The 18168-nt window shown below is 50.4% G+C and overlaps 1 protein-coding gene across 3 annotated transcripts in view; it reads right to left on the bottom strand.

The window, feature by feature from the left end:
- The window catches only part of RPTOR (regulatory associated protein of MTOR complex 1), a 320305-nt gene that overhangs the window by 76063 nt on the left and 226074 nt on the right, over positions 1-18168 (bottom strand). For all 3 annotated transcript variants that reach the window (XM_040244786.1, XM_040244787.1, XM_040244788.1), the window contains exons 10-11: positions 12724-12799; positions 6376-6477 (exon numbers count right to left, since the gene is read on the bottom strand). In XM_040244786.1, coding sequence (XP_040100720.1) covers positions 6376-6477; positions 12724-12799 — 178 coding nt within the window. The remainder of the gene's footprint in view (positions 1-6375; positions 6478-12723; positions 12800-18168) is intronic.

The raw sequence follows: 18168 nt of genomic DNA, 5'->3' as shown, positions 1-18168 counted from the left end.
GGTACATCTCTGCACATTTACATGGTTTCCTGACCCCCTTCCTCCTAGGATAAACCTGAGAAGTAAAATTAGAGGGTCAGAGCACCCACACTTACATCACCAGATTGCCCTCCAGCTGAACAAACCTGCCCACCTGCCCACCTGCCAAGCCTCAGCTGGTTACCAGGCAGCAGGATATATTTGCTCTGGTACTCACAGGTTACCCAGGCTTGGGCACATAACTTCTCTGAACTTTAATTTCCTAATTCATAACACAAGACTCAACCATGAGGGATTTATTAAATATCAAATTAAAAGCTCCCAGGAAAATATTAGCCCATGTTACACAATTTGCCAACATGACAGTTAATAATAAAAATGTTCTTTTAATTTGAATTTCCTTGATTACAAGTGAGGATGAATATTTTTTCATAGGTTAATTGGCTATTTCTCTAGTAAACCAGCCAGGCATGTCCTTCTTTTCCTACTTAAATGTTTGACTTTTTTCCTTTTCATATGAAAGGATTCTTTTTAAATGAAAAAGAGCAACCTTGGCCACATGTTTTTCTTTTTTCCTGTGGTATATCAAAGTTTTAAGCTTTAATGGAGTCATTCATATTGACTTCTCTCATGGTGTTAACATGGGGAGATTATGTGTACAGAGTCCTCTGATGCAGAGCCCTTCTGCCCACTGCTGTTCCCAGCCATCAGGTATAGGGCGCCTACTGTGTTTCCAGCCATCCAAAGCGGGTATGGGCACCTACTGTGTGCAGACACATTGCTGGGGGTGACTGGGCACAGCGGGAGCCCTCCTGTCACGGCAGGGCCCAGAGACAGACATTCCGCATCCACACCACAGGAACTACTGTGATGGGGAACAGATGACCGGGGGTGGCCACTCCCTACTCGGGGTCTGAAGGCTCTCCCTCCCAGTGGGCGAAGCGTGGGGTTCCTGGGCTTCAGGCAGAGGGGCTGGCGAAGCAGGGTGTCTGAGGGAGGCAGGTGCGCAGGCTGACGGGGAGGCTCCAGAGCCGGCTGGACCTGCAGACCAAGCCAAGGGCTTCAGCTTTTCTTCAGAAGAGCAGCAGAGGGGCTCGTCCGCTGTGCTTGCCGTGGGCAACAGGCTGGCAGGAGGCTGACTAGAAAGGTGGGATGGGTGGACTTGACCGCGGCCAAGACTGATAGGGAGAAACAGATTCCAAGACAGCTGGCACGCATGACCCAGAGCCTGCTGGTGGAGGGGGAAGGTGGGTGAGGGAAAGGAGCCGCTGGAAGATAAGGTTTGGAATGAGGCAAGAGAAAAGACAGGACAGGTCAGGCCGGCCAGCCTGGGGTGGTCTGCCAAGGGGGAAGCTGGGTGGGGGAACTGGTGAGGGACGGGACAGGAGGCAGGAGAGGGGACAGGAGGTTTGAACCATGTACCTGCTGCGGGGGGCAGGCAGGATCAGCAGCAGGACTCAGGAAGCGGACCCTCTGGCTGCAGGGATGTGGCCAGTGGTGGAGAGACTGAACAGGGGTGAGGAAACGGTACCACCAGAGCAGTGGTTTGAGGGGCGCCCCTCTGAGGGGCAAACACAGGCAGGTGGGAAGAGGCTGAGGGTGCAGGAGGGTCCGCAGGTGGGGGACAGAGGAGGTAGTGAGAGAGGCTGGAGGAAGTGAAAAGAGGGGAGGGGGTCCCAGCAGCATGAGGCTTCTGAGGAGGGGTTCCTGATAGGGAGGCTGGGGGGCTTCCCCACATGGGTGTGTGGCCTGTGGCTGCAGGGGAGCCGAGAGCAGGTGTGTCCACCTGGCAGGCAGCCCAGGGGTCAGGGAGGTGGAGGTGGCTGGGTTCAGTCACTGAAATGTCGTCTCCCATTGGTTTGGAGCCTGTTTCCACATCACTCTTTTGAGATGGATGCTCAAATGGTTCGTTTAGTGTTTGGAGAAGTTAAGATTCTCTGATAGAGAAGCTGGTGGGAGAGGTTACGTGGGGGCTGCTCACAGGGGCCTATCTGAACAGGACCTGATACCTGTGCATGTTTAACTCGTGGGTTATCATGTGCCACCACAGCAGAAAGGCAGGTGTGGAGGGCAAGGTTAGACGGTGGGAAGGTGCAAGATTTGGAGTCAAGCTGACCTGACTCTTTTACTTCCTGACAGTGTGACTTAAACCACTACCTTTGGACACTTCTGTTTCATCATCGGGAAGAATGGAGAAGATAACATGTAATTTCCAGAATTAAATGAGATTCAGCCTGTCTGGCGTGATGATTGTTACTGTTTCTGTGATGTTACAGCGTGATGACTGCTACATTCAACACAGGATGGCTCCACCTCTCAGAAGAGATTTGATTGACTGTTTATTTATTTGTTGATTACTTTGCTGGGCGGCTTATGGGACCTTAGTTCCCCGACCAGAGACTGAACATGGGCTCTGGTGGTGAAAGCGCCGAGTGCCAACCCTTGGAGCGCCAGGGCATTCCCTATTTTGTTTTTTAAAGAAAATGGAACCACCGGAGGTTCAAGTTTCTAGGGCAAGCAGAACCTTTCATTTATTAGGTTTGTGAAAGAAGGTGTAATTCATCAAAAACCAAAGACATCAAACACATCTAGCACTTGTAAAGATTCTGTTTTCTGATTCCCTTTGTTATTTTAAACACTATCAACTTGAATAAAGCTCTGGGTTTTCAAGTAAATAGCAGAGCAATTTGCAGTGGAAGAAATGGCAACGTGGGCCAAGAAACCTAACCCTGGGTAGCCTGTATTGCTTATTTCTCATGTGCACTAACCAGCAGTAAAAGGTCTCCATTACAATGTCTTATTCACAGATGGCAAAAGTAAAATGGAAATTGCCACCGTTACTACTGCAACTCCATCTCTTCCGACTCTGCTGTCCGCATTGATCAAACACACGTTAAAGCACCAATAGACAGACAGCTCTCTTGTCTCAGAGACTCAAAGACCGTCAGCAATGCAGGATTTTGTGCTGTGGGTATTGATGTTTTGTTGGAAAATAAACAGCATCAATAACGAGCCCTGGGGAAAATGTCAGGTACTGGCTTTTCTAAACGTTACGCCGTCCTTCCAATTCCTTCTGCTGATTTACATTTTAAGACAAAATTGAGGGCCAGTATAAATTAAAATTACTTAAAAAAAAAAAAAAAAAGAACTGGCTTTTGTTTGTTTGTATTTGCACTTTAAAAAAAAAAAAATTCCTGTTTCAATGTGCTTCAGGCCCTGGCGGAATTACAGAGATAAATGTCGGTGAACTAAATGAGTTACTGGGATTTCTTTGTCTGTGGCAATCCAAACTAAAGATTAGTGGTGGTGACATCAACACCAAAACTAAAACAGAGCTGCTAGGGCAACTACTTTTCATGTACCTTGTACATAAAAGGCACACTCAGGCTTCTGGGCTGAGACCACTGGCTCAAGCCGGTTATGAAAATCCAGATTCTCAAGCTCTAGTTCTGGCCTGGAGCACCTGGGAATCTGATGATCAGAGATCCTGGAGCCACCAATGGAGGTAATATGTGTAGTAATAGCAGTCTACTTACTATCCTGCTGCCATCCAATAATAATGCTCTACTTTCAGACCAAAAATTCTCCTTGTAGATGATGCCATGAAAGCCAACAGGGTTTCCTAATGAAATGCCCATACTGACTTTGTGGAAAGGTCCTAACATGGAATCTTGTAAAATTCCTCTCTTCCCTCTCTTTTCCACAACACTGATTCTTCCTACTCTAACTTGGGCTTGTTTGTACACGGGCCACCAAGGGAGGGCAGACAGTAATGTTGAGTCCAGGCAGGGCTGTCAGACCGTGAGACCACAGGGCCAGGCCTTGCGATGCTGCAGGGCTCGAGAATCTTCCTTTCCATCCTTCTTGATTTATATTTTTAAAAGGTGAAAAAGGATGTCAGGGCTGGTGAGGAAAAGTGTAGATTCATGCTTACATCTACACAAGGGGCTGCAAATCCGCTGCCCTAGGGGACAGTTCATTTTACTCCAATGGTCCTCAGTGAATGCCGCTGAATTTTCAGTTAGACAAAATGCTTGCTGGTGGTGGAAAAAGTAGCAGGGATTGGAAAAGCTGTGATGTCTCCATATTAAAATTCTCTCTCAAAATGTTGAAATAAGTACACACCTGTACAGGATGTGCTGACAGTATTTCAAATCATTAGAGAAATACCAAAATTACCTAATAAATTATGTTGGGATGACTAGATAATTATCTGGAGGAAAGGTGGATTAAAAAGAAATAAAACAAAATACAATTCTCTTTCTTTTCAGCAACATTTCTGAATTGCCAAGGTTCTGGGGATAAGTGATAGATGATGGGGCCTGGGTTCTGGCAAAATAACTGAATTAAAGAGAAAAGCAGATACCACGGGCTGCCCCCAAATGAAGCAAGGGCTCCTTTGCACTGTGTTGGGTTTTCTTGTTAAGTAAAGGTTCCTGCACTGATCCAGGCGGGGCAGAGCCTGACAGAACCCCCAGAATGATAAGAAAACTATGATTTAAGTTTGATGGAAAGACTGCACACAAGATGCCCCTTTTCTTTCAGTTATTCCCTCATTTTGGTATTAGCAAGTTGGGTCTTTTTTCCTGGGGGAATGTGGGTTGTAAATGGGACATTAAAGAAAAAGTCAACAGGGGGCCGTTTACAACAAGGTTGTTTGCCTGGCTGGTTGCAAAGTGCTGGGCAGTGTGTCCCTGCTTGGAAAGGTTTTATCCATCCCATTATTGAAATAATAGAAAGGTAGGTGGAAACTGGCCACAGTCTCCTCTTATGAAAATTTGGGGGACCCTAGTTGCAGGGGAACTCAGCACACCCAATCAGCCACTACCATCCCAAAGCCCTGCCCGTTGGCCTTCCACTTGATGAGAACTCATGGGCTCCTGCCAAATAGACAGTGTTCTTTGTTGTGTTGTTATTGTTGCTTTTTTTGGTTCTGTTTTGAAAATCTTTTGATAGCTCACCCTGCGAACTCAGGATAGTCTTAAACTAATCTAGAAGCACACATGAGGAATACCAATAATTTCTGCATTCTTTTCATAATGTCAGAAAAGCAGCAGCCATAATACATTAAAAGCACCAAAATATCTCCAGGGAAGGATCCTGGCCAACAGCCTGTCCCAGCTGATTATCAAGCTGCGAGGACAGGCTGTGTGTTGGCGTTTCACAACTGTACACCTTGCTCTCACTGCTCACTGTCTGGGTCCTGCACACAGTCCTGAGTCCGCTGAGATGTCAGTTCTGTTGCAGGCAGACCACTTTTCCAGGTTGCCATGCAGTAGGCACAGAGCGGGAGAGCAGACCATGTGGGGAGGGGGCCCGCCACACTCCATGTGGGCCAGAGATCTGCTCAGAACACATGCTTGGCCCAGTGAAGACAGATAGTGCTTTTGTGTGATGTGGTCAGTGGCCTGGTGAGAAAGTGGAGCCCTCCTGTGGGGGGGGAGGGGGGGCAAGGCCTTGTCCTTGGGCAGGTGGACGATTAGGCAAAGCAACCTAAGCAGCTTTCTGGGCGAGGTGGTGATGGTCCTCCCAGGAGCTCTCAGAATTTAAGACCCTGCTTCCTAACTGGGTACAGATGTAAATGCCCACCCCTTTCTGCTGCTGGCCCGGCCCCTCCCACAACTGCCCACAGTTCTTACCCAAGGTTCAACTGCCCCATCCCCACTGTACAGAACTTTTTCCAGGGCATAAAGTGAATTATCAGGCCTTAGTGTCTATACTGACAGTGGTTTTAAATCTCATTTGACACTATCTCAGAGTCAAACAGCCCTTCCTTACATCACAGTCTGGTCCCCTACACCTGCCCCATAAATTTACATTAACTGAAACAAAAGTCCTGTGAAAACCCCTGCCTGTGATGAACTCTGGTATTTTGCCATCTCGGTAACCCAAAACTTAGCTGGGTGAGACCCACAGAACTGACCTCCCAAACCAGTCGTGGGACATCAACTGCCGCAAGAATAGTGGTGACTGCACTTGACAGCCCACAGCACCCTCGGGCACAGCCCCCCGGAAACGACCAACCCACAGGTGCTGACGGCCTGTGTGTGTAATCGGCTCAGTCTCTCCCCTTTTCTCTGCAGCTGATTTGCATCTCACATCCTTCCAGAGAGAAGGGGTGCTGACACCACGAACAGTGCTGGAACAGAGCGCCCTGACAGCAGCTCTGGGGGCAGACGAGAGAGCGGCTGACAACCCAGATCAGCATTTAATTGAGGGAGGGGGCAGCGATTTCGCCAGGGGAGCCATGGAGGAGCAAGGACTCATCAGCTACAAAGCATGGGGGCTGTCACACACTCACACACTCAGCCCCAATAAACCAGTCCCCTCACTGGGAGGCTGCGGGGTTCTCTGGCTCCCTCCCTGGGCCAATCTGGTCCACCTGTAGACACTCACCTGTAAGACAATAGGAAGCTGCTCAGGTGGGTTCCTGTTCTCCACGCCCATCGTGAGCCACACCTGGAAGGCGGTCAGCTGCTCAGCAAAGAAGGGGCTGTGCTGTGGGACAAGCAAGATGGGTTAGTCAGGAACCCCCTTCTTCACCCAGCTCTGCCTATACATACCCCCCACCATCAACTCAGTCATGTGTCTTTGTGAGGCCCCAACTCCACTCAGCTACCAGCTAGGCGAAAGCCCACAGAGCCAGGCCATGGCAGAGGAAGCGGTAAGATGTGGTCAGGCTGGGATGTTTCATACAGCAGAGTCAGAGGACTCGTGGACAGACTGGGTATGGGTAAGAGAAGGGTTGTGGTAAGGTTAACGCTGGGGCTCAGGCCTAAACAGACTTCCCTGGTGGCTCAGTTGGTAAAGAATTCCCCTGCAGTGCAGGAGACCTGAGTTCCTTTGGGTGGGGAAGCTCCCCTGGAGAAGGAAATGGCAACCCACTCCAGCATTCTTGCCTGGGAAATCCCATGGACAGAGGAGCCTGGCGGGCTACAGTCCGTGGAGTAGCAAGAGTTAGAGGGAACTTAGTGACTAAACCACCACCACTACGGGTCTAAACAACAGGAAATGGGGTCCCATGACCTGAGGTGACTTGGTGACTGGACCACCACCACCACAGGTCTAACCACCAGGAATGGGTGTGACCTGTGACCTGAAGTGGGAAGACCGAAAGAAGCATGTTTCGGAGAAGCATGTGGAGAACTCAACCTGGATGCATTGTGTTTAAGGCGTCTTCTGGACACCCAAGTGAGACATCACGGGGGTGGGGTGGGAGGGGAAGAATGGCCTACATGAGCCTGCAGTTCAGGAGATTGGTCTGGGTTGGAGAGACAGATCTTGTTTATAACGTGAGAAAGAGTGGGGACCCCGGGCTGAGCCCTGGAGAACCCCAAAAGCAAGGGGCCAAGGAGGTGGAGACACTAGGGCAAGGCCAGTAGGGGAAGCAGGAGTAGGCAGCAGCCAGGATACCAGGGAAGAGTGATTTAGCGGAAGGCTGTGGTTGGCACCATCATGTCATGATGCGGAGGGTCAGGCCGGACCATGACATGAGGGCCCTGGAGACTGACTACTAAGAATGTTACGGGGGGGCATGGTAGTGGGCAGAAGCACAACTGGACTAGGTTCAAACAGAAGGGAAGATTATTTAGAGACTCAAGAATAGTTTTTTGCAGGAATCTGGCTGCAAAGGGGAAGGGATCGGATAGGATCATGTGACCACGCATTTCTTTCTAAAGGTGGGAGAAAAGAGCATATTTGTAAGAGGGGGAATTGCTGATGGAGGAGGTGGTGCTGGGCGAGAGCCCTGGCAGGTAGGTACCAGGGAGCAGGAGCCCTCCGGGAGCTGGGAGCTGGGAACGGGACACAGATAGGAGGGGATGCAGGGATGAAGTGGGTGTGGAGGGGCTCAGAGGCTCCCTCTATTGCTCCTGTCTCTCAGCGAGGTGGGAAAGCGAGCAGGTGCCATGGATGGAGGGCAGAGCGGGGACAGGAAGGAATGAAGGAGACACATCTGGGCAGCTGCTAGGCAGTGTTTAAGGCCCCTGGAGGGCAGTGACGAAAGCCAGTTACAGTGGGCTTCCCCAGCCTGGCAGCGGGGGTGCAGAGGGTAGCTTGTCCTCTCGAAAGCCCTGCAGAGGAGACAACTTTGGTGGTGATGACAGGGGCCAGGGAAATCTCAGATTAGAGGTTCAGGCAGGAGGGGGCCTAGGCCCTCGGAAGGTCTCTGAGAACCAAGAGGCCAAGTGATAGGACTGCTGGGTTTTCTGTATTACATGGTCATCCTCACTTAATACGCAGCTCTGTTATCTGTGAGCCCCAAACAGAATTTCAAATCTCTGCCCACACTGTTCCCCAGGGGGAGAGGCAGGGTGGATGGGAAGGCAGGGATGTGGGCTCTGACCCCAGGTTCTGGCACATGTGGACACGTGCTCATAGAGGACTTGAAGTGATGAGGTGGGCTCAGTGAGGCTGGGAGCCAGACTGGGGAGCTCCTGCCATCCCCTCTACAGCGGGGCCTGGGGCTCAGAGCCGTGGTGCCCCTCGTAAAGAAGTCAGCGTCGTGTGAGAATTGGGCAGAGAAATGTCACATTCAGGAATTCATGTTCTTGCAAAGTCAGGGTACATGAAGTTACTAAAATTTGGAGGGCCACCTGGGGATTGGAACGGAGCCCCCAAAATGATATTCCCGTTAAGTGTGAGTTATTCACAGATTGGTTTAAAAACAATAGTCCTGTTAAGTGGCCCCTCCCCAGCTGTACCGAGTGAGGGGGACCTTCAGTCTAGGAAGGGGAGTTGGGAAACTCAGGTAATTCCACCTCTCCCTCTTTCCTGCACTTTGGTTTTACCTTGTGGATATAAACATGCGGTTCAGGGCTGTAGAAGCCTCTCTGTCGCCAAAGAAAGACAGACACTCCTGATCTTTTCACCTAAAGCTGACAAAGAGGGAAGAGCCCTTCTCATCGAAGTGTGCTGTGAGGTTTGTCGTGCTTTTTAAAGCTGCGGAGATGGTGACAAACCAGCTCAGTCCCTAGCATAAGCGTGGCTCAGCATTTTAAGTAACACTTCACAGAACAGCTCGAGAGCTGCCCTGTGAGTGAAATGATTCACAGAGCTGATGTTTTGGGCCAAATCTTCAAGACTACCTCCCGGTGTGTCAGAGCTACCATGTAGATTCTTGAGGGGAAGATGCAGAGCCCGGGATGAGTGTTCTGGAGCAGAGCTCGCAGCTTGTGGGCAGAGGCTCTGAGTCATGTGACCATGTGGCCTGGGCCTCAGGGGGATGATTCTGACACAGGTGGCCAGCCCACGTGTTAGATGGGCTGGAAGGGGTCTGAAAACAGGTGCCAGACGTGATGGACTGAGAGAAGAAAGGCCATCTCTGGGCAAAAGGAGCCACACTTGACCCCGAGGGCTAGTCCACCCTGTCCTGCACTGTCACCTTGGGGAGGGAAGATAATTACTTCATATCAACACACTGCTCTTCTCACCTGCCGACCCTGGTCCAAACACACTGATGTTGGCTGTCTCATAATAAGTAAGATTTCTTAAATGGGTACAAGCCCTAACCATAAAAGAAAAACATTGGTAAGCTGGGTATGGTAAAACAAGAACCTTCTGTTCACCAAGTAAAAACAGCAAACAAGTGAAAATGAAATCTACAGAATGAAAAAAGGTATACACAACTTGTGTTGGGCCTCCCTGGTGGCTCAGTTGGTAAAGAATCTGCCTGCAATGCAGGAGACAAGAGAGATGTGGATTCGACCCATGGGTCAGGAATATCCCATGGAGAAGGAAATGGCAACCCACCCCAGTGTTCTTGCCTGGAGAATTCCATGGACAGAGGAGCCTGGCAGGCTACAATCAATGGAGTTGCAAGAGTTGGACCTGACTTAGCAACTAAACCACCACCACCAACATTCACAATGTGTGACAAAGGATTTGTATTCAGCATATAAACAGAACCACTACAAATTGATAAGAAACATAATGCAAAAGAAAAATGATCAAAAGTCTTGAACAGGCAACTTTATAAAAGAGAATATTCAAATAGCCAACAAAAATATGAAACAGGGCTCAATACTATTAACCATCAGGGAAATGCAAGATAAAATCTCAATGAAACACCATTACATATGGAACCAGAAAAGCCAAAAGGAGGAAAAAAAGGTGGAAAACATCACGTATTGACAAGAACATGAAACAACTCAAACTCTCATATATCGTGGGAGGGACTGAAAATTGACCCACAACCACTACCGAAACTATGCACACGTGGTAACCGAAATCTCGTTCCTCAGGCGCACACCTGACAGTGCTGTGCCCAAGCAAAAGGGGTTAACAGCACCTGGCCACACCTGCCCACCCACCTGAGGTTAACTGAGGTTAAAAAAAAGAAATTTAATGCAGTATTTAAGAAAATAAAGGTAAAAATCCATTATGAAAAAAAAAATCAAAATTTCATAAAAGGCCCAACATGACTGATTTCTCTTTCTGCCTCAGGCACCAATGTCTCGGTTGGGCAGTGGTCAGGACAATTCGTGAGGTCCACAGGATGGACCATGACCTTTGGGGTTTCTAGGCTATAACAGCAATGAGCTACAAGTGCACAGATTGAATAGTGTTGAGTGAAAGCAGCCAGACACAAGGATTCTATTTACCAAAATACAAAGCGCACAGGGCAGCACATGCCCCGGGGAAAGCAGGGGCCAGAGCATGGCCTCAGGGGGCTGCTGACGTTATGACTGGGGTGCTGGTTATGTGACTGCACTCAACTTGCAAATTCATCAAGCTGCACAATACGATGCCTGTAGTCTTCTCTGTGTATGTTATGCTTTTAAAAGAATGGAAACTAAATAAAACAGCTAGCATGTGGCTCCATCAGGAATCCCTCCCCATCACAGTTTGGTGACATTGCTCCCAGAGGCAGAATCCTGAATCCAGTATATGGGAAATGAGGCTGAAGACCCTTGAAAGGAGGCCTGGCACTGGAAGGAGGGGTGAGGACACAGGACAGTGGGACTTTATTATCCGAGGGTGTGCAGCTCCCACCCCCTGACGGTACAAGGAAAATCAGGCACAGAGCACAAAAAAGCACAAGTTGAATGAGGTTCCCAAACACGTGTGCATGTGTTAACAGGCCCTGTCCCTGTGTAGGTGGAGCTCGTGAGGGGCAGGAGTCCAGGACTGTTCCCTATGGGGACCTGTCACTGCCTCAGGGATTAGGGTCCCCCGGCAACATCAAATACATGGGTGGGAGACACGTGAAGGTCCTGCCAGCGCCCACTTCTGGGTTCAAGATTCAAGGCCAGTTTTGGCTTCCTCCAAGTGCATTAAAGGAAAGGTGGGTGGAGGTGGGGGAGCTGCTGGAGTGGGCACTGCAAACGCTGGTGGAGAACCCAGCGGGGGGCAGACGGGATCTTGCTGCAGAATTCTTCCAACTTTGCTGTAGGTTTGAAAACATTCATAATAAAATGGGAAAGATTCCAGCAATAAAGGAGGGGACGAAAGATAAGACAAAATTGAGAGGGAGGACCTCGTAGTCCAGGTACCCCAGTCTTGGAGGCATTGAAATCATCTGAGGGGTTAACACACACACATAAAACACACTCCCCACAGATATGCACACATGTACACACACCCGACAGAGAACACACACACCCATACCCCAAAGATACATGCAGGCACACAAATATACATGCACATACACCCTGAGATATACATACACACACACACACACTACCCCACCCAGGCCCCTGACTCAGTAAGGTTCAACGCTTCCCTGATGACCGTGATGTGCACTAAAAATGAAAAGCCTTTGCAGTGAGATGTGGGTGCGTCTGACCTCGGTCAAAGCTGTGTGACTACACTAAAGGTCAGGAACCCTCATGTCCAGCAGGTATCACGTGCCAGGCTCTGCCTTCCAGTCCTCACATGCTCCTTGAATTGGATACAACTATAATTTCCATTTAAAAATAAGGAAACTGAGCTGACCACTGCAGTCTCTTCAACAGGACCAGAGAAGACAGTGTGGAGAGAAAAAGCCAATGACTCCGACCTGCAAGCCCCACCCTCCATCCCCTTCAGGGGACAGCTTGGAGCCACCTGCTTCCTCCCACTCCCCCCAGCCCATTTACCCCTAGTCCTGAATGCCTGCCTGGACCCTTGGGGGGTCAGGGTTGGAGGGGTCTGTGTTCTAACTTGAGGGGTGGTTCTTCTCTTTTTCACAGGTTTCTTGAGAGAAGGGACTGGGTCTCGCCCACATGCACCCAGACGTGGTATCTGATGCACACTAAACACTCAGCAAATGAGCAAATCTTGAGTAAAAACGGGGGCTGTATGGGGAAAGGAGGCAAGAGGAGACCCTTGGTGAGCTGCTGCCAAGTCCCCTGGGGAAAGGCGAGAGTCAGTTTGCCTCAGGGCCCACGAGTGACACCAGATGAACTCAGGGACGACCAGACCACTAGCTGGAAAAGCACCTGGTGACCAGACACCTCAGGGCCAAGAGTCTCGAGCATCGTTCACGGTGAAGAGGCTGAGAACCCGCTATGAGGGAGTGCACCCTGAGAAAAGCAGACCCAAGACAACAACACTGTAGAGAAGACATCTTTAAGAGCTGACCATTTCATAATCTAACTTTAAATAACCCCTGGTTCGTGCAATCTTTTAAGCTTCTGGCTAATAAATCTTCTCCCAGGTGGGTGCGGGCTGTCTCTGACACCCAAACAGGGGTTTTGCAGGCCAGAGAAACAGCTGCAGGGACCACGCAGGATGCCCTGGGTAGGGGGCGGAAATGGGACTCACCCGAAATGCTGTGCCTTCTTCGATGATGGTTGGCAGCTGGGAGAGACAGATGTCCACGGCCAGGTCCCAGGCTTGCCTGGGGAGAGAGCAGACAGGGACCCACGAAGCATTACTGACGGGCTCACCCACAGGGGCCCTGACAGCAGAGGAGCCTGTGAGCGGCTGTGTCAGGGTGGAGCTGCCAGTGGGGGGCACAGGAGGCAAGGAACTCTCGGCTGGCAGCACTAAAGCCATTTTGTTGATGATAGCTTTTCTCTTAAAAGGAGAAAGAGCTCAGGAAAAATAAAGGGACTTGTCTACGTTCTAACTAACACAGCTTCCACCCCAACTTGAGCCCACCTAGTGTGGCAGCCTGCCCACACTGACGGCAGTTGGGGCTCTGGGTGGCCAGACTGGGGCAGCATCACATACAAATTGGCCACGAAAGGCCGTGGTCAGGCTGAGGCGCTTCACCAGAGACAGGTCAGGTGGGGCTGGGAGAAAGGGTCTCCCTTGGCCCAGCCACAGCTAGAGCTGACCCCTGTCCTTGCGGCCACTGCACCCCTCTGTGGCTGGTGGGAACCTGTGTCCAGTGCAAACCACCGGGGATGAGACGGGTGGTGCCCTGTATGCGGGGAGGTGGCAGCCTCTTTGATGGCTGGGCCTGGTCACCTTCTCCAGCTTCCTGTGGTGCTGGACCCGGCTCCGCCCACTACAAGATGTGCAAGATGTTGACTGGGTCATGGCGTCACCTCCCAAAGGTCAGTTTCACTGCCTGTGAGGTGGGCTAATGATTGTGTCTCCTGCACAGAGTCCTGTGAAGACCTCAGCAGGTGGATGACACCGAGGGACATATACAGAGGCCTGCTGTTTCCTGGCAACATCCAACATTGATTCTAAAGTGGACACAAACAAGCCTCTTCCTTTCTCTGTGGTCTCAATCTCAGTGTGGATTCCCAAGGATATAAAGATTCTTTGACTCAGACCTCCCTTTGTTTTAGAAATGTGCTCCTCTTGGAAGTGATGGTCTGAACAGGGGGTTTTGTTTCTGGTATGGCAATCTCCTCCTACTACAATGCCCTGACACATATAAGGATTCCACGTTAGGTTTATTTAGCCTAATAACTGCCTGTTTGTGTGCAAGAGGGTCTTCTCATGAGTCTTCATAAACGGTCAAAACAGGAATAAAAAAGGAAAACATCCAGAAAAACAAAATGGAAGATGAACAGAAAGACGAGAAAACTCTTTTTCGAGTATACGGAATATCTTTCTTTTGCCCAGAATGGCCCCTTCTGCACAAGCCTGCCCTTCCCCCTCCAATCTAATTAAGAGGCAATCAGGAGATAATCAAAAGTGCCTCAAAGTACGGGCAATAAATAGCTCCCATATGCTCAATAAGTGCCCAGACTGCAGGCGAGATGGTTATTCTGTGGCGTTGAGGGAGCTGCTTACTCTTTGTTAAGACAGAAGCAAAGTCAATTATTGTAATTAAGCTCTATGAAGATTCATTGAATTTAATCAAATTAAAAGGTTCAACTTCAGGAGTTAGAAGAAGAAAAGTGAGCACCAGATGGGGGAGGTGCTGTGGGCAGGGGGGGTCTGGGGCAATTGGTGGTCTTGATACAGCCACTTTGCTCTAGGGGGGGGCACCAGGAAACTGCGCCTTCTGTACAGCAGGCTTCCATGCCTTCTTTCAGAACCATCTCCTCAAATTCAGGAGGCAAGAAGAATCATAAACCGTTAATAATATCCCTGCTGGGGTGTCCTAGACAAAGTATCAGAAACTAGGCTGCTCTGGCGAGACCAACTGCCCTCAGACCTCTCCAAGGAGCGAAACAAAACCCGACGAAGCTGCAGCAGGCCCTGGGCAAGAATTGTCTGAGGAGTGTGGGCTGTCTGGCCTGCCACCTCCTAAGGGTTGGCCCCCACCTGGGTCCAGCCACTGAGGAGGGTCGAGTCTTCTGCCAGCTGCACATTTCTGTGCCAGAAAAGCAGCTCAGAGGAGACTCCTGCCCTGAAAGCAAGGAGGTGTCTCGCCTGCTTTATCGGGAGCGAGGAGGGGCCATGTCTGCAGGGGCACAGTTGCCTAAGTGACAGGGGATGGGGACAAGGGACTCCATTCAAGGCACTGAGGAGGACAGCTGAGGAGGGAGGATGTGGGGGAGCACTGAAGACCTGCTGGACACCAAGAGGCCAAACAGACTACCAGCACGCAGTGAGGCTGCAGTGAGCCCCGGGCAGGGGCAGGAGAGAGCAGCAGGCTGGTGCTGGGCAAGCCGGTCTCTCTTTGGGGCCTGTGGTTGTTGACTGTACAAAAGGAAAGGGTCAGGCTGAGGACCTCAGAGTTCCCATCAAGCCTTTGATCACACGGCGGCCTTTTCAACAGCACGAAGGTACCCTCTGCTGAGCATCTATTCAGTTGGTTAAAACTGGCTACATTTTCTAGGGTAAAACAAAACGAACTTGGAGTCTTAATTTGGGATTCTCACTAAGGGAAAGTGGGAAAGCGAGTCCTTAAAACCCTGAGCCGTCATGGGGGGCTGCTGGCACCCAGGCGAGCGCGGAACTTGGGAGGTGTCTGTGTTCGCACTTCCCACAGCCCCTGGGACCAGCCGCGCCAGCTGCACCCCCTCCCTGGAGGGAGGACCCTGGGCTCCCCGCCCCCGAGGCTCAGAGCAGCGGGGCCCTGAGCTGTGGGCTGCCGATGAATCACGGCCTAGAGAACGTGCCATCCAGGCAAGAGCTCGGGTTTTCAGGAAACGGGCCTAAGATGGCAGGAGCCCAAGGAGTGGGCTGTGAGGAGAGCCTTCCAAGAGTACCCGGCTCCATCTGCACTGATCAGTCAGTCAGCCAGGCTCCCTCAAAGGGACGGAATGCACAGGTTATTACTGCGGAGGAACGCAAGGTTTCAGGACCTACTGAAATTGAAAGTGAAGGCGAACGGCTCCCCGATGGCTTCACATCAAAAATTAAACAGGAGCCGGGCGCTGAGCATTTCATCATCGGCACCCCCCCGCCTGAAGCAAAGTGTGAATGTGTATGACTTAATGTTTTAACCTCAATTTTTGTTAGGCTTTGTTCCCTGCCTCCCCCTGCTGAAAATTCAGCCTCTTCATCACCACCCAAGAACACAGTAACTAGACAGTAAATTATTTATTAGGAATGCTCTTTCCAACTACCTCGGCTGTGCACTCCCTAGGGACGAACAGACTTTGGTCGATTTACCAGGTGGGGGAAAGAGCTGTGGGCATTGCTGTCGAGGGTTTCATCACCTGAATGAGCTCTGCTAAAAGCCCATGGCAATGCTTCACCAGCCAGGAGCCTAGACCTCAGGGGCGGCTGGTGAACCTGAGTGCAGGAGAACATGACCTTTCTGGTTTCCAAGCCTCACACTTGACCTGCCTTTGCATCACAGCTCCCCCACCTCCCCTAAGGACAGGACTGTGAGCTGGATGCCTGTTACCCATGACGGAGATCACACCCCCAGCCTCCGTAGACCAGGTGCCACACACAGCCGCTGAGGAGAGTGGAGACCTTTGTCGCTCAAGTGAGCCACTTGGCTATACAGGAAAGAGGAACAAACTCCCATTTGTAAAGCCACTGGATCTGGCATTACCAACTAACCGGTATTCTAACCAGTACCTCTGTCCATCTCCAAGTGAGGAGGGAAAACACCTGGGAGTCTATCCATCCTAAGCAAGTCAGGGTCCCTTGATGTGGCTGCATGCCGTATGCAGCTGCTTGACCTGGAGTTTATATGAAGTATCTGTGGTCTCTGACTTGGCATGAGACAGTTTTGAACGATTTCATAAATAAATAAAGGTTATCACCCACACTGAGTGGTTTTCTCCTCCCTAGATCTACAACACAGTAGCATGGTCCAACTGGAGGGCTTGTAAAATTCCTAGCCCAAGCGCCATGACCCTCCAGGAGGAGCCGCTGTCCCCTGATCAGTGGGGAGGCTCATCCTCTGGAGACCCAGGCTGTGGCGCTGTTCCTATGGAGAAGCCCCATGCTGAGAGGGTGCCCGCTGCTCTGGTTGGTCCCCATGTCTCAGGGACCTGCCATCTGGCTTCTGATTGACATTTCCCTCTTTCACTGCATGATGATGCTCCTACGAGCACATTACTTCTTCAATCTAAAGCTTGATTTTATATTCGATTCCAGATAAAAGTAGGTTAATGGTATAGTTTTCAACATTTTTAATGGACTTGACTAACATTTATCTGGCTACAGGCTCAAGCTGGCACTGTTAGGAAGAACCCCATCGGGGGAGGATGTGTTATATGCCTGCGATTCTCCTCCCGTGAAATCTCATCTCCTCTGATTTCTGTATGAAAAGCCCTAATTTAGACTTACCTATTTGGCATTTCTCAGAATATAAAGATCGGAAGCCATGATATTAGATTTCAGAAAAAGATCCTCACTTGGAGAACCTTTGGCTGTGGACACGCAGAGCAGGACAGGCCACGCCAAGACCTGGGTGAGCAGAGCACCCTGGCCCCACCCCACATTTAAGCCCTGCACATGGTTATCAAGCGTTTCAGGGTCCCTGGGCCACCAAGAAGCTGTACTCCCAATTTCAAACTCAGGGCATCCCGGCCTGGCCTAGAGCTCCTAGTGGACAGCCCACTGGCTGCATCTGGTACCCAAGCATTTAGTTTGGCCCTCAGAATGTTTTTTCAAAATGCTACATTAGATACCAACATTTTAAAATAGGAAATAATAGATGAGAATACAGGTTTCTGGCTGCTCTTTAAAAGCTGCAGTTGGGCTCCACGATGCACATGCAGCCCGGCTCTCGCCGCACCACTGCGCTCCTTGACGACTCCCCCGCCTTTCATTTTGAGGTCTGAAGGCCACCCTCTCTGTGTGTCCCCCCTTTGAAGCCCCCAGAGGACGTGAAGTGTCTGTCACAGGAGCGAACGAGGGACAGAGAGATTTCCTACTGCCTGAGGCCCTTCCTTCCACCCTAGTGGGGAACATACTCTGGGTATCAGCCTGCTCTGTACCCTGCATGTTTCTGAAAAGCCCTCTCTGCATGCCCACACCCGATGGGGCCCTTTCCCGTAAGTGGTGGTGGACATGACACTAGGACAAACACAGTCCAACCCTGAGTCTGTGTCTGTGGTGACACGAGGGCCATGTGTAAGGGCTTGATGCCCACCTGGGAACACACAATGTGTCCAGGCTGGGTCACCAGTACTTGCTATTCAATAAATGCTCAGGCGTTACTTTATACCTTTCCTAGAATGGCTTTTTAATGATCTTTACAACGATCTTGACAAGGTCTCCCAGTGCCCTGTGCATAGTGAGTGTGCAACTACATGCCAAATTAAATTATTGCTGCAACTGGTGTTGCAGTAGCAATCCCATGTATAGTAACAAACACAGGATAGAGTCAAACGCATCTGAGTGATTTCCAATTTAGGGTTTTAATGAGCTCTTTCCACAACATTTAAAAAA

Source organism: Oryx dammah, unplaced genomic scaffold, assembly GCF_014754425.2.
Source record: "Oryx dammah isolate SB20612 unplaced genomic scaffold, SCBI_Odam_1.1 HiC_scaffold_8, whole genome shotgun sequence".
Taxonomy (NCBI): domain Eukaryota; kingdom Metazoa; phylum Chordata; class Mammalia; order Artiodactyla; family Bovidae; genus Oryx; species Oryx dammah.
Note: the sequence above shows the minus strand (reverse complement) of the source record. Positions and strands in the feature narration are given on the sequence as shown.